Raw genomic sequence first — 16463 nt, 5'->3', positions numbered from 1 at the left:
ATTCATATATGTGGATATTGATGAAGTGCTTTGAGTAATGTTGCAGAGGAGGGGACACAGTGCCGTGGCTTGCAGGATACGTTTGATTTCTCTTGCTCTGTTTTCTTTTGCTGATGCTTGAGGGCTTTTTTTTTTTTTTTGCATATAGGGAAAAAACAAAATCTTTTGACTTGTTCAATGAAAGAAAAAGCTTTTTGGAGTTGAGGCTGGTCAGCTTGCTTTTTGCAGATTAGGTAGAATCTTTTTGGCACAAATATGAGGGAAACCTATCCAATGTTCTTTTGAAATGACCCCTGTTTTGATGTTGATGGTCTCCCTTAATGGTCCTATGAGATAATAAGAGAAGATGCACAATCACAATGGAGTTGTTGGGCTGCATCCTGTTGATCTGTTCTGAAAATGGTATCATCTTCCCCTGATCCAAGAGTCCTCTAGTGTGGACTCCATGCAGTTGGGTACTCATGCTACTGTTAGCAGAACAGAACTGTGGGATCCAACCCACCGATTCTTATCGTTTTACATAATACATTTCAGAGTGTACACACAGTCAGGAATCTTTTATATTGAGATACGGTGTCTTGCTACTGGTCCACAAGAATCTTTATTTAACTATTTTCTGATTAAAATTTTGTTCTTCGAGAAAAGCTTAATTTAATTTAATTTAATGGACAATGTGTATGTGAAGGACTGTAACCACATCTCTTAAAAAAATTTCTGCTGTGCGTTTGTAAAATGTGTTACGTAATCATCAGCTCCATTCTTGTCTTGTGGCCCTGATCCAGATTATAGTCATGCTGAAGACCTATTGTAATATAGTAGAATGTAAAGCTGATTGCATTCAAGATATCCTACTGATATCAGTGGGACTTCAGCCTGTCTTTCTCTGGCTTGGGTTCCTGTACCCTTGGGGAAGACCTTTAGGGTTCCAAAAACATGGGTCACTTTTAAGAAGTGAAACATCTTTCCATATCACATTTGGGAGATCTGTACCCTCTTCTTTGTGGCACTAGGTAGGTAAGAGCTCTCGTTCCTGGAATAGCATTGACCCTGCCTTAAATTATGTATTGAAGCTCATGGCTAATGCAAATACGATTTTTCGGCTTCTATGACTATAACCTGCTCCGTACACCGGCTTGAATGTAATTTCTGATTTTAATACTTTTTTTAAAATTTGTTTTAATGGCTTTTGCTAACCAATCTAAACTAACTGTGGTTGTTTAATTACAGAGGGAACATACCCACGCTCAACAGGTACAGTAAACTATCCTCTTTTTAGATCTGAAAAAGAAAACAAAATAGTTCTTTAGATGGATGTAGGTTTAACTCTCTTTTCTTCCTAGTTTGTTTTAACAATTTAACCTTTATTTTGTGTTTGGGGAAAAAAATCCCTTTTCTCACCTGAACTGTAACATGTACTTTTCTTCCTCCTCTCATTTGTGGTGGTTTTTATTTTTTTCTCCTTTCCTCTGTTTCCTGCTTCCCTCTCCTCCCTTGTACACACATGAAGAGCATTTTGCATCTGAGAAGCTACCAAACTAACCTAACATGCTCATGGACTCGGCTTCCCCGCTTTGTTGAATGGTTCTACACCCTAACCCTTTTTAGTCATTACTTTTAATCACATGATAAAACTCGGGTTCTGGGACATGTGTACCAAAGGTGAAAAGGGACAATGCCCCTTTCACACAAAACAGCAGTTTTGGGAAGCTTGTGTGCAGTGCATTCTCTCCATGTGTGAAAAAATTAAATGACTGAAAGGGGTTCTTGAAACCAAACGAATCGAAGAGTGGATCTGCTTCCTTACTTACGCCTGTTAGTTTTTGACATCTTCCTCAGGACTTACATTTTGAAGTTCCTAGAGGATTTAGTTTTGAATCAGACATCTGCAGGTGATCACACAAAGTTGCTTTGTGGCAAGTGATGCTATTGGTCCATCTAGCACTCCATAGCTGTCTGCTCTTACGGCTGGGTGTTCTCCCTCTCTTAGGTAGCTGCCCTGATACTTGAGAAGCAGCTCTTTAAGGCCTGAAGCAGAGAGAGGGGTGGTCCTCTCCAAAAAAAAACCTGCTACCCGAGAGCTTTCAAGCAGAGACCCACAGAGGATTGAACATGGTAGCCTCTTGAACATGGTAGCCTCTTGCGTACTGGAGCATGTGTTCTACCCATGAGCCACATTCTAGCTTTAGGTAGGATTCGAGTCCAGTAGCTCCTTGGAGACCAACAAGCTTATACCCCCAAAACCTTGTTGGTCTGTAAGGGGCTACGGGACTCTGATCTAGCTGTTCTGCTGCAGACCAGCATAGCTACCCTCTGAAACTATTCTAGCTTCAGTTGTTTCCCTTGCTGCAGGTAGAAGCAGGCAAGGGGGAGATGGGCAGAGGTTGCGTTGACCCAAGGCCAGATCAGTCATATTCACAAGTTCAAGGGGCCCCAGTATGTGACGGGCAAGAAGATATTTATAGCCTCACCTGCGAAAGCGACCTTGGGTGTTCAAAGCAGTGATAGCATGGTGCTGTTCTGATGTCTTAGAGGTGATGCTTCTGAATTTGCTGGTGCTTTTACCCTCCATGTTCCTCTCCAATCAGTGGATGGAGTGGGAGTTTGAACTTACATGCATTAGCAGATGTCTCTTCTCCCCTCCACCCCTCCCACTTTCTAAATGCCAACAAATCATCATGGTTTTTCAAGATGTACATGACACTTGGGGAAGGGGGGAATCTTTGCTCCTTTTCTCATCTGTGCACATTTTAAATTGCAATTTTGCAAACTCAATTAGGGCAAAAAAAGAGCATTAGTAGGTTTTAAAAGTCTTTAAAATGGCAATTCTTGGGCCTTCATGGATCATGTAGCAACATTTTGTTTGAGTCCTACTACGGTCTTCTGCCTAAATCCAAGGACCCAAGCCCTTACTAAATGATATGCCTGTGTCCTGTTAGCTTATAATAAAGTATTTTAGGACACATTGGCCTGTTACTAATTTTGGAGGTTTGGTGTGCACTTATAGACACATGCTTTCCCACTGAACTTTGGCACACTCCAATTCCTGTCTCATTCATACAGCACATGAGGCCATTGTGGGACAAGCGAGACCAACTTAGCAGAGATTCCTTCCTGTTCTCCAGAGTCTGGGAGATAAAGTATTCTGCATTTCCCGCTGATCATTCCAGTGCATCCAGTTGGCCTGTGGTCAGTCCCTTGAGGGCCACTTTTGCAGGGAAATGAGAGGTGGTGGGCTGAAGCTCATACTTATGTGCACTCTCTCGGTTGGCCAGGTAGACACGTCTGGCAGCCAGTAACTCACTGAGTGCAGATTTGGCTATTTGCCAACCCCTGTCAGCAGCGTGGAACAAAGAGCTTGGCTTTTCATGTGGGGAAAGACCCTCAGAACGTACAAGGTAGAGGTTCACCAAACTGTACCACTGAAAGTAGGCTATCTAAGAAAAGAGATACCGTGTCTCCCCTCCTGAGCCAAGCTGTTCTAACAGGAGCTGTTGAGCGGTGTCCCTCCCTCTGTCCTTCATACGTGCCTGTCCTTCACCACTGCCCTGATCAGAAGCTGAGGACCATTGACAGTTCGCCATAACGAGCATGAAATCAACTCTCACTGCTGGGTCTGAATAGCTTTCTTGGATCTCCTTGGCTGCGTCCTTCTGTTTTCATTCTTCCTTTGCTTCCCAATATTTCTTAAGATAGAGGGGCTGTTTGTCTTCGGCCTTCAGTGTTTCTTAAACTCTATCTTTTAAAGTCAGTGGAAATGGATAATAAGAGAAGTGCGGCTGTTTATTTAAAACCATGTGAATTCTTTAGTTTTGCCCTGTGCTTGGGGTGATGAATGGGATTTACTGTGCATCTTAATGGATCGGTTGTTCTGTCATTCTACACCAGGACGTTCAAGCGAAAAGGAGCCCCGTATGTTCATGGAACTAGTTATGTTGCATTCCGAAGCAATGGCTCCCAGATAACATTTCTCACTGCAAATGGCAGCCTTGCTTCTAGTTTATTTCTCCAACCTTAATGTTGGGAGGACAGGGAATGGATGCGCAGCTGCCATTGTCTGCAGCAGCTGTGCGTTTAGCGCTACTCCTAATCTAGCTCTTGAGGAATGACACCCTTGGGGAGGGCCAGGCTCATCATATGAATGGTCTTTTAAAGGCTGTCCGCTATTCTGAATAAAACTTGCTTGCAGTGCATTGCCCCCCCCCCAAAAAAAATTCCACCCTAAAAAATGAGGAAAGAGGGGAAGCTAATGTGCCTAATTAGAATCAGTTTGTCCTTGTGGTTTCTAAACACGTTTCAGTATAATATAGCTAGACATTTGTGTGGGTGTGTGTTTGTAACCTGTTGTCCCTAAAGATTTACTAAATCTTGCAAGCTAAAATCTACTTGTTGTCTATAATCTATGAATTTTTTTAAACCTGTCAGCCATCCTGATTTGTTACATAACAACTATGTCAGTGATACGTAACCTTGGTACAGAAAAACTAAAACAGCTTGGAGGTTATGAGATCATGAATGATACTGAATTATTGGAAAGGGGGACGGGAAAAAGATTACTTAAAATGAGAATGGAACATTTTAGTCTATAATCCTGCATGTAGTTAAGACTCTTACATAGTTAAAGAGTGCATGTCATGGCTACAATTCCACCAAAACCACCAAGAGTCACTTTTTGAAGGCTAACATGGTTATTATTATGAGCCAGGGCCTGCTTTGTCCAATGTACGACGTGTTACCCCTCAGTTGGCAGAAAAGGATAGAGGAAGGTGCAAACAGAAAGCTTGGGTTGGAGATAGAACTACAAAATAAGAAAGTCAGCCATACAAAAGAGAGGTGTATGTTGTTGTTATGTGGAGAGCAGATGAAAATCAATACCCTTGATTCAGTCATGAGGGCAAGCTACCCCATCTGAGTGGGTGAGGACCACTCCCAATTGGGGGTGAATAGGCAAAGTAATTTGAATAGAGTATGTCAACCTTTAATAAGGGATAAGTTACTTTCTGTCATGAGATTGGTTAGTGGTTCTTAACATGGTATTGTATGAGCACCATGGTGACTGCCAGTCTGTTTCCTGGTGCCCCTTTGGTGCCTTAACACATTATGTCTTCTCTGAAGCAAAGAGCCAGTCTTGGGTTTCCTTGACCTCATTAGAGCAGGAAACACTAAAGAAGAACGCAGGGGATGTCACCTTTGTGTCGACAGGAAGCGCCTTTTCAGAAACAGCTATGCCTGTTGTAGGAAAGTGCTTGGCTTGCAACCGCCCAAAACTTTGTGATTAGTCCCAGCATCCCATGGCGCCCACCTCCATTCCCAGAATTCCAGAAGTGCCCACAGCATCAACAGGATTAGAGACCCCTGAGCTATATATGTGTTCCAGGCCTTATTGGGCCCAAGCTTTATCTAGTAAGCTAGCTATCCTTGGGTCTATATTTAGCCTAAGCATGGAACTGGTCAAATCTTTGTGATGGCACCATGCCCATTTGCTGTTCTGGTTGCAAGAGGCTACCACAGTGACCTCTCTGGAATTTGGCTCAGGTTAATCATGACAAAGGGTTGTGGAAAGCTGTGTGGCTCGAGCCCCTTGCAGTTGACCCATTCCATTGGTTTCAGTGGGAATTAGTCATGTCTGACTTGTGTGGATTGGGGGTAGTAGGGGTATAAACGGTCTTAACTATATGCAGGGTTAGCCCCCAGGTTTATAGCTGTTAAGGATAAGATTGTTAAATTATTTGTCCATTCATTGTTCAAATTCTGTGGAAATGAAAAATCTAGCAAGGCATGGATCTATTTATATCTGCACATATGCATAGGAATCATGTTAAGCATGGCTTTTATATAAAAACAACAACAACAGTGAAGACAGTTATTTAAAAGTATATTTCAACCCAGAAGCTTCAATTTGGATTCTTAAGACACAAGCAAAATGCTGAATCTTGAAATCACTGTATGTTTATGTCTCTGAACAACTGGTATTTTAATTTGAGAAGTTTGACATACTGTATCATTTCCCCCCCATAAAATGACAGGGTGTTCTTCTCTTTTTAAAGAAATTTCTACACTTTTTATGCTGCCTTTATTTTATTTTTTTAAAAGAGAGAGCTCAATGCAAAACAATTCAGCAATGTTAGGATAAGAAAGAAGAATAGGCTGCGCTACTGAAGCATTAGTGAAAAAGACGACTGCAGTTGCATATGCTTCAAAACTCCACATGGTTTTAGTGCATACACAGGAGCTCCATACATGTACATGGGATGCTCCATAACACTGAGGACAAAGAAAAACCTCTGCAGGCTTGGAGCTCCACAGACTCCTTGGAATCCACATGCACAAACTGGATCACAGTACCTGTGCATTGTCTGCCTCAGATGGGCAACTGTGGGCCATTTCTGTAGAAAGCTACTTGACTGGTTTCCAAAATCAGAATAGATTTGAGTCTGGTAGTACCTTAGAGACCAACAGGGTTTTGGGGGGTTTCGACAGGGTTTCGAGAGTCAAAGCTCCCTTTGTCAGAATTTGATTCTAGTTGTTCTACTGCAGACCAACATGGCTACGCTCTGAAACAAAATCAAATTATAGCAGAGGTGCACATGGTGAGGGATGCTCTGTGAAATGGCCACCCTGGGGCTGTTTCTGTATTAGCAAGCAGCTAGGTGAGAGGGGTTGGGTAGCGGTCTCCATCTGTTTGCTGCCTGAAGGCCATCTTGATAGTTTCTTGAGCTCTTAAGAAGCACCAAACTGATAAAACATCTGCAGTTTTCCCTTCTGTTGAAATGGGTCTGCAGAGTGGAACACTCATTCTAGTGATCAGCAATTAATTCTGGCTCTTCTATAACTCTCAGTAGCCACTAAAATCATTTAGTAGCCCCTAAAAACTCCTTCTGGAGCCATTGAATGCTTTGATGGCAAATTCCTAAACCATCTAATGTGGCTTCATTGCAAGTGTTCAGTGGTTAACTGAACAGCACTAAAGGATATTGAAGTGCGCTCTCTTAGTACACTTAAGCTTACAGAGCTATTCTTCTGCCCTGTAGAATATAAACAGCGTACAAACCATCCTTGGGATAGCCACATGTTACTCGAAGCTTAGCCAGGCAAATCTCTGAAACCTCTTACTGTAACCTTGAAGAAGCACACCCACTTCTGCTCTTTTTGAACCCGAGTTAGTGAGTTTGTTGTTGAGTTCTCACTCTGTACAGATGTAGGCTTCTACATAGTTTAAGTCCTAAACAGGGCAGCCTTTGTAATGGTTTCTCTTAGCCTTCGCTCCTAACATGCCTTCTGATTTGGGCTGTCATCTAGAATGTCCTTCTCTTCAAACCTCAACCATTATGGGATGGTCCACGTAGCCAGTGTGAGCGACGTTCTCTTGGACAACTCTTTCACTCCGCCATGCCAGCGAATGGGCGGGATGGTCTCCTTCCGGACCTTTGACGACTTTGTCAGGTAAGCAGGTGATGGGGGTGAGGAAGGAAACATTTGTTTTGGGAACGGGAAGCACTGAGGATCTGTGATCTTCCCCTCTCTCTTGTGGTCAGTGTCTTTGTTCTTGTCCGCTACTGACATCCTTAGTCAACCTGTGTACAACCTGTGGCCTGCCTAGTTGCAACAAAACTGAAGTGGGGGAGAACATGTCCAAATTGGGAAGGAGTTAACAGACACCAGAGAGGCAGCAGTCCCCAAGGACATGGCGTGCTAAACAATCTTGAAATAAGGTGGGCTGTTTTTGAGGCTATATGTTCCTCCTTCCTAGTTCCAAAGTGCACAATGAACCGGTTGTGTGTATTTGGAAACAAATTAAAGAAGCTGCATGGCTCTTCCTCATTAGTAAAATTACCTCCCCTCCAATTTATTCCCTCGTACATGCATGAATTCTTGTTCTGGTGATGCTGGAATTTGGTCAAGTGAGAGGATTGCGCAAAGGATGGAAAGGGGCATGAGGTGTATTTTGCGTGGCCTTTCTAGCGAGTTTGAATTCCACACTACTGTCCTTCTGTGGAACAGGCATGACGGAACTGTTTAATGGCATTTTTAGAAGTAGTGTTTTTTGTAAGTTTTTATGCCTGTGGAAATTTTTAAGATAGTTCATATTGCATGTATTTTTATCATATTTATGGTTTTTATTGTTTGTTTAATCTTTTTAATGTCCCTTCAGTCTCCAAGGAAGAAGAACCTATAAATGAAGGATATTTTTTAAAAATCGGTCACATCTACTAATTTCGGCTATTTTTTCTCTCTCCCTTGTTCCTAGGCTGTTTGATGAAGTGATGGGTTGTTTCTGTGACTCTCCTCCTCAAAGCCCCACCTTCCCTGAGGCAGGCCACCCGTCCTTGTATGATGAAGATAAGGTATGATATTGTCTTTCCTTTTATCATAATGATGTCTGGCGCTGTTTGGTTGGGCGGGGGTGGGGGTAGAGAAGAAACAGACTTTATATTTTATAAGCAGTCTCGCAAACTGTCTTGAGAATTTACCAAAGGGCATTCCATTCCTATGGCATATAGCCATGATAATTATTCCAGTAAGTGAGAATTTGAGTCAGTTTTTCTTCTAAATCAATTTAAGGGTGATATACATGTTGCTTCTTCATGCTCTTTGCCTGTTAATGTGTTTTGAACTGGTCCCACTGGTCTGTTTTTGAACCTCAGAGTGCTAGAGAGGAGCCCATTCACATCCTGAACGTTGCCATTAAGACCGATTGCGACATCGATGATGAAGGCCTGGCGGCCATGTTCAGAGAGTTTACACAAAGCAAGGTGAGTTAGACTTCATTCCTGGGGACTGTTGGAGAGTGGCTCCCTTGTCTGAGCTGTGTTCATGTAGGTATCCTGTTATAGGAGTCGCTGAAGGATGTTTTTCACGGCTGGGGAAAAGGGTGTTGTGTGGACAGAACCCTAAAATAATGGTGTCTTATAGAGGTACTATTGTCTGAGACACAGTGATTGTCTGAGACGTTGTCACCCATGGGTCAGCAATGACCCGGTGCTTGCACAGGGGACTACATTTTACCTGTTGCCTGAGAAGAACTACCTATGTCGCTTCCATGTCTCAGATATATATTAAAATCTTAAGGGGTTGTGTGCTGGTGTTGGTGATCATGAGGCCTCTGGTGGTGATTAGTGAAGCTGCCTGCCTGTTGCAGAAGGGCCGGCAAATCAGAAGGGCCTCTGGCTGCCATTGGTTCACCAGTCCTGATCCTAGACAGGATTTGGGGCAAAGTGTCTGGGCCTTCCTTCTGTGTCCTACGCAGGTCCTCTTTGGAAAGCAGGATGGGGTAAAAAAACATGGGGAGCAAGCAAGATGAAGGCGAAACCAGTCTCTAGCCAGCAAGGAGCATGGAAGAGCTTCAGTGTTGCTTAGACCAATAAGCAAGCCTGACCCCAGACAATGTATTACCTTAATTTATTCATGTTGTTGTGGTTCATTTTTAGCCCACCTTTCCTCCAAGGAGCTCAGGAGAGCAAACATAGTTATCTCCTCCACTTATGGATCGAGAGCTGGCTGAAAAATAGGAAGCAGAGAGTAGGAATCAATGGTCAGTTCTCACAATGCCAGGATGTGAGCAGTGGGGTGCCTCAGGGATCTGTGTTGGGACCAGTGCTTTTCAACCCGTTCATCAATGACCTGGAATTGGGGTTAAGCAGTGAAGTAGCCAAGTTTGCAGATGACACCAAATTATTTAGGGTGGTTAAAACAAAATCGGACTGTGAAGAGCTCCAGAAGGATCTCTGCATACTGGAAGAACGGGCATTAAAATGGCAAATGAGATTCAATGTGAGTAAGTGTAAAGTGATGCATATTGGGACAAAAAATCCCAACTTCACATATACACTGATGGGATCTGTGCTAGCAGCGACAGACCAAGAAAGGGATCTTGGGGTGGTGGTGGATAGCTCAATGAAGATGTCAACCCAGTGTGCGGCTGCTGTAAAAAAGGCAAATTCCATGCTGGCTATAATTAAATGAGGAATAGAGAATAAAACTGCTGATATCATACTGCCCTTGTACAAATCTATGGTGAGACCACACTTGGAATACTGTGTACAGTTCTGGTCACCACACCTAAAAAAGGATATTACAGAGCTTGAGAAGGTGCAGAAAAGAGCAACCAAAATGATTAGGGGACTAGAGCAACTGTCCTATGGGGAGTGGGTAAGACGCTTAGGGCTGTTTAGCTTGGAAAGAAGGCGGCTGAGGGGAGACATGATAGAGGTCTATAAAATTATGCATGGTTTGGAGAGAGTGGACAGGGAGAAGTTTTTCTCCCTCTCCCATAATACTAGAACATGGGGTCATCTGCTAAAGCTGGAGGGTGAGAGATTCAAAACAGATAAAAGGAAGTATTTTTTCACACAGCGCATAGTTAAATTGTGGAACTCCCTGCCCCAGGATGTGGTCATGGCTGCCAGCTTGGAGGGCTTTAAGAGGGGAGTGGACATATTCATGGAGGAGAGGGGTATTCATGGCTGTTAGTTAGAATGGATATTAGTCATGCTGCATACCTATTCTCTCTAGTATCAGAGGAGCATGCCTATTATTTTGGGTGCGGTGGCACACAGGCAGGATGGTGCTGCTGCACTCGTCTTGTTAGTGGCTTCCTAGAGGCATCTGGTTGGCCACTGTGTGAACAGACTGCTGGACTTGATGGGCCTTGGTCTGATCCAGCAGGGCCTTTCTTATGTTCCTATGTTCTTATCCTCACAGCACACCTGTTAGGCAGATTGGGGAGGGGCTGTGGCTCAGTTTGTAGAGCATCTGCTTAGCATGCAGAAAGTCCCAGGTTCAATCCCCGGCATCTCCAGTTAAAGGGACAAGGCAAGTAGGTGATGTGAAAGACCCCTGCCTGAGACCCTGAAGAGCCACTGCCGGTCTGAGCAGACAGTACTGACTTGGATGGACCAAGGGCCTGATTCAGCATAAGGCAGTTTCATGTGTTCATGCGTTCATTATTCTGAGAGAGAATGACCGGCCCATGATCACCCAGTAGGTTTCACAGCAGGTGAGGATTTAGACCTGCCCCCTCAATCCTGGTCTGAGCCTCACCACTGCAACATGCTGGCTTTCAGCTCCACACTGGCGGCACAGGAGCTCCCTCTAGGCCAGTGATGGCGAACCTTTTAGAGACCGAGTGCCCAAACTGCAACCCCAAACCCACTTATTTATCGCCGAGTGCCAATGCGGCAATTTAACCTGAATACCACCCCCAGAGGGGGCCCAGAGGGAGAGGCTAGGGTTGCCAAGTTCCTCTTTGCCATGAGTGGGAGGTTTTTGGGGTGGCGCCTGAGGAGGGTGGGGTTTGGGGAAGGACTTCAGTGCCATAGAGTCCAATTGCCAAAGTGGCAATTTTTTCCAGGGGAACTGATCTCTATTGGTTGGAGATCACTTGTAATAGGAGATCTCCAGCTAGTACCTGGAGATTGGAAACTAGTTCCTTAGTGTTTTCTCTCTACATATCAAGACAAATGGAAAGGTGTTTGGAGGATAGCTTGTGGGCACTTCAAAGGTGGAATAGGACTGCACGCCCCTCCGCCCGCACAGACCCAGAGGGCGCCGAAGAAGCCACTGGAGGGAAAGAAGGAAGGAAGGAAGGAAGGAAGGAAGGAAGGAAGGAAGGAAGGAAGGAAGGAAGGAAAGGGAGGGAGAAAGGGAAGGGAGGGGGAAAGGGAAGGGAGGGGGAAAGGGGAGGGAGGGAGGGAGAGAGAGAAAGGAAGAAAGAAAGAAAGAAAGAAAGAGAGAAATCGAGAGAAAGGGAGAAAGAAATGGAGCGAGGGAGAGAAAGAAAAGTAGGGAAAGAAAAGGACGGAGGGAGACAGAGAAAGAAAGAGGCCATTTATGCATGGGAGGTTTTGCCTTGGATTTGCCACTCTCCAGATGCACATTTCCCCCATCTGGATTCTCAAAACTCTGCATGGGGACTTACTGATGAGTTTTGAGAATTTGGATGGGGGAAATGTGCATCTACAGAGCGGCAAATCCAAGGCAAAACCTCCCATGCTTGAGTGGCCAGAGACAGAAAAGCCTTCCTGCTTTCTCTCTCTCTCTCTCTCTCTCTCTCTCTCTCTCTCTCTCTCTCACACACACACACACACACGGCCCCCACCTCCTCCCTCAGCAGAGAAGTGGGGGGCGTGCACGCAGAACAGTCCGCAGCGCACAGGGCGCCGGGAGACCCTTCCCTCGAAGGCTCGGTGTCCTACCCCGCACCTACACACCCATGGAGGGCTGGGGCAGGTCCTGGGTGAGGGAGAAGGAGCTGGGAGAGGAAGGGTGAAGGGGCAGGAGAGGCAGAGCAGCCCAAGGAAGGCCAACAATGCGGTGGTGTGGCTCAGGCCCACCAGCCAGCTGGGCATGCAAGGGGAGAAGGGGGGAGAGGGGGGAATGGACAAGGGCCCAGAAGCCTTCCCCAATCAGGCACCAGCTGTGAAGGCGGAAGAAGGGAAGGGGGACAAGAAGGGGAAAAGAAAAAAGAAAAAAAATCCTGCCCCGCTGACAGCTGCCCCCACCCAGCCCGGCCCGCCAGCGGCTGCAATGGCGGCGGCTTCTGTGGGAGAGTCCGGGGGCCACCGCCAATGATGCCGGAGATTCCCCACCCCTGGGCTACAGCCTCCCCCATCCGGGGCAGGGCAGAGCCGGAAAGGCCAGCGGCTTGGAGGAACCACGTGTGCCAGCAGAGAGGGCTACGCGTGCCGGAAGTGGCACCCGTGCCATAGGTTCGCCAACACAGCTCTAGGCACTGTTGCTAAGAGGTTTTTCTGACTGGTGTGGCTTCCAACCCCTCCTTTGTCAAGAGATTTCAGGATTTGAGCCTTCAGCAGAGATCTACAGCTGGAGGCTTTGTGGTGGTCAGACGTGCATTTGTTGTGGAGAAGAAACAGCCTCTTTGAGATCTGGTGTCAAAGTTTTCGGGAATGAATGGACCATTTTTTTGTAACGAGCATAAGCCTCTTTTCTCTGTTAATGTTTGACTTCACACTTTAAGCCACTTAGTTGATCAGTTTTTTGGGGGTGGGGGTGAGAGACGTCCAGAAGATAAATTCAAAGTTGACATTTGATTTACCGTACATACTCGGGTATAAGCCGACCCGAGTATAAGCCGAGGTGCCTAATTTCACCCCCAAAATGGGGAAAAATTAGGCACCCACGTATAAACCGAGGGGGAAATGCACCCCCTCCCCCCCCCACAGGCTTACCTGACCGGGCTCCAGGCGTGCAGGCGGTGGCGGCGGCGGCCCCCTCCCTGCGCGCAGGAGGCCCCGCAGGGTCAGCTGGCAAGCGGGAGGACCGGTCCGGGGGAGGTGGGGGGTGAAGAAACCGCCGCCGCGCAAAAGGTGCGGCGATCGTGCAAAAAGCGCGGTGGGGTGGGGAGAAACCGCCGCCGCGCAGAAGGCGCGATCGGGTGGGGTGGGAAGAAGGCGCCGCCACCGCGCAGAAGGCGCGGTGGGGTGGGGGGGAGAAGGTGGGACAGCCTGCCCATCAGCTGGCCGGCGGGAGCGCACTGGGAGAGGGCCCGGCAGGCAAATTACCGTATTGACCCGAGTATAAGCCGAGGTGAGTTTTTTAAGCCAAAAATCATGGCTAAAAAACTCGGCTTACACTCGAGTATATACAGTATCTGCGACTTTTGTACAATTGCTGCATGTTTTACCTTTTCTCGTCTGAGTTTATCGGCAGCTTTTCTAAAAGTTGGAAAAACAAGTAGAAAGTGGCTGGGGTTTAAAAAAATAATTTACATCCTTTCTAAACACATTCTTCATTCCAATCAAAATAGTGACCTCCTTTTTATTCTGCATTTGCCTAAACATGCTTAAGGGACTTTGTGTGTGTTTGTGTTTTTAAAAGTGTGTGTGTGTGTGTAAGTGGAGGAGAGGAGGCGTGTCACATTAAACTCATCAGATAGCTTTATCCAAATAATTTTCAAGTCCCAGCATGTTGTGAGCACGGTTGCCCCTCCCCCCTCCTTCTTTTTTGATAGAAATTAGGATTGTATACTTGTAAATGACTTGTGGAAGAGATTGAAGCAGGCGGTGGAAATGGAGTTCCTCCAGGTGCCGGTACCTAATAGCGCTATAATAGCTGCTGAGTCGCTGGGAGGTCCACATTATGACAATGTAATCAGAATCCCGTTGCTATATACTTATTGTCTGACACTTGTGGAATTTTAAAAGCAATAACAATTTTGTTTAAAATCACAGCATTATTATTAAAGTTATTTTCTTCCTTTTTTTCTGATGCTGGTCAGATGCTCATTTTAAAAGGGTTTTAACCTTAGGAAAAAACATTGCAATCTGTGCTGGAAGGGAGATGACTTTTCTCCTGATGCTATGTGCTGTGTGAGGGCTCTCTCCCTCCATCTCTATTTAATACCTTTTTATTTTCATTTCTGATTTTGAGGGAGGGGGGAGGAGATTGAGCAAGGGAGCGTATCTAAACCAGAAGCCAAATAACAGCCGTTCATAAGTAAGGAAACAGACAGTGGGAAGCATTTCAAGTGGAATTTGGTCACGTTGCAGATTTAAGATTTTTTTTCTGTCGCTGTTTAAATCTTATTCGCTTCTTCAGGAAGCAGCTTGTTTGCCATTGGGGTTTAATCTGTTGCCATTATAAGGAGGCTAGGAGAAATTCCTCCATCCAAGTCAGATTGGTGATAGCATCCTGGGAGGTTCTTTCTATGATGAAAAGACTCTGGCCAACCTCCCTACCCATTAAGATCCTCCTGACAAGCCCTGCTGTCTGGGCCTCTGCCATCAGAGGTGAGGCAGGTTGCAACTGAGGACGGGACTTCTTTGGTGGTGGGACCTCATCAGTCATGCCTTTCCCCATGAGGCTTGCCTGACACCTAACTTGTGCTTGTTGAGGCACCTGGCCAAAACATGGTTTTTAATGAAGGGGTTTGATCTTTTAAAAGTGTGTTTCCAGTCTGCTTCTAGCCTGAGGACTGTTTTGTGCATGTGTTAAGTGCCATCAAGTCGCTTCCAACTTATAGTGACCCTATGAATTAATGACCTCCAAAACATCCTGTCGTTAACAGCCTTGCTCAGATCTTGCAAACTGAAGCTGTGGCTTTCTTGATAGAGTCCATCCATTTCATGTTGGGTCTTCCTTTTTTCCTGCTGCCTTCAACTTTTCCTTTGTTATTGTCTTTTGCAGTGACTCTTGTATTCTCGTAATGTGACCAAAGTTTAGTCATTTTAGCTTCTAGAGAGAGTTCAGGTTTGATTTGATCTAGAACCCACCAATTCGTCTTTTTGGCAGTCCATGGTACCTCCTCTGACACCACATTTCAAATGAATCACCTTTCTTTCTGTCAGCTTTCTTCATTGTCCAACTTTCACACCCATCTGTAGTAATGGAAAAATACTATAGTATGAGTTATTTGGTCACCAGCAACACATAAGGATCTTTTCTAGCTCCTTCAAGTGCCCCCATCCCCCCCCCCAACCCCCCCACATCCACCCCTACCCAATACCCTCTACCCTTTGGTTGTGATGGAGCCAAGGAACAGAAAGTCTTGAACCATTTTGGATTCCTTTGGTCAAAAAAAGAATGAAAGAGTAAGTAGATATAAGAACAATTTTGACCATGAATCTTTGCTCAATCCTTAAAGTTATGTAATATCCTCAGTAGTCATTACTTTTGTCTTCTTGATGTTCGACTGTAATCCTGCTTGCTCTTTCTGCTTTAGCCTTCACTTCAGTAGTTGTTTCAAATCTTCACTATTTTTCTGCCCAGTAATTGGTATCATCTGCAATAACTCAAATCATTAATACCACACATTTCACTCCACTTCCATATAATCTAATCCAGCTTTTCTTATGATGTGCTCTATATAGATTGAACAGAGATAAACCATTGTCAGACTACCTTTGCCAATATCAAACAATCCATTCTGTTCTACAACACTCAACCCATATGTTTTAAACCAACCGTAGTTTCGTGATCCACGAAGACAAAAGGTCTGCTGTAATTTATGAAACACAAGATGATTTTCTTCTGAACCTTTCTTGTATACTCCAGTAACCAATGTACATTATTTTAGGCTGCTAAATGTTTTGTGTTGTTCATATGGCAAATTTGAGTATGTCTTGAATTCTTAAATTCACAGCTCAAGGAAGAAACTCATGTTTGCTAATTTCTTAGGGTGGCTGTCTGTGTTGGCTCAGCCTGAAGCTAAAGAGAAGAACTACTCAGGCCACAACCCTGAAGGTGGTTGTGCTTCCTCTCCATAGTGAGAGAAAGACAAACCCCAAAGCTCTGTTGTCTTTCTTATTGCTCACTCAGCAGGCATTTGTAATAAAATCCTGAGCAAAACTGTGATGAGCCTCCAACCGCGCAACATCCCTGTTGCTAAACTGATGAAGGCCCTGAATCCTTTTTTCGGTCACATCAGCTTCATTTGAACAGATTTAAGAAGCTCTTGGGCTTCATTGTAGTTGTGGTAGAAAAGAGCAGGAGTCCAGTCCAACCCTTAA

General features: G+C 45.1%; 1 protein-coding gene across 2 annotated transcripts in view; it reads left to right on the top strand.

The window, feature by feature from the left end:
• ACACA (acetyl-CoA carboxylase alpha) overlaps positions 1-16463 on the top strand; it is a 257765-nt gene that overhangs the window by 106852 nt on the left and 134450 nt on the right. For both annotated transcript variants that reach the window (XM_056865593.1, XM_056865594.1), the window contains exons 28-31: positions 1228-1251; positions 7297-7440; positions 8246-8342; positions 8643-8750. In XM_056865593.1, the coding sequence (XP_056721571.1) occupies positions 1228-1251; positions 7297-7440; positions 8246-8342; positions 8643-8750 (373 nt within the window). The remainder of the gene's footprint in view (positions 1-1227; positions 1252-7296; positions 7441-8245; positions 8343-8642; positions 8751-16463) is intronic.

This window comes from Euleptes europaea, chromosome 19 (assembly GCF_029931775.1).
Source record: "Euleptes europaea isolate rEulEur1 chromosome 19, rEulEur1.hap1, whole genome shotgun sequence".
Taxonomy (NCBI): domain Eukaryota; kingdom Metazoa; phylum Chordata; class Lepidosauria; order Squamata; family Sphaerodactylidae; genus Euleptes; species Euleptes europaea.
This window is presented reverse-complemented; position numbering and strand designations above follow the sequence as displayed.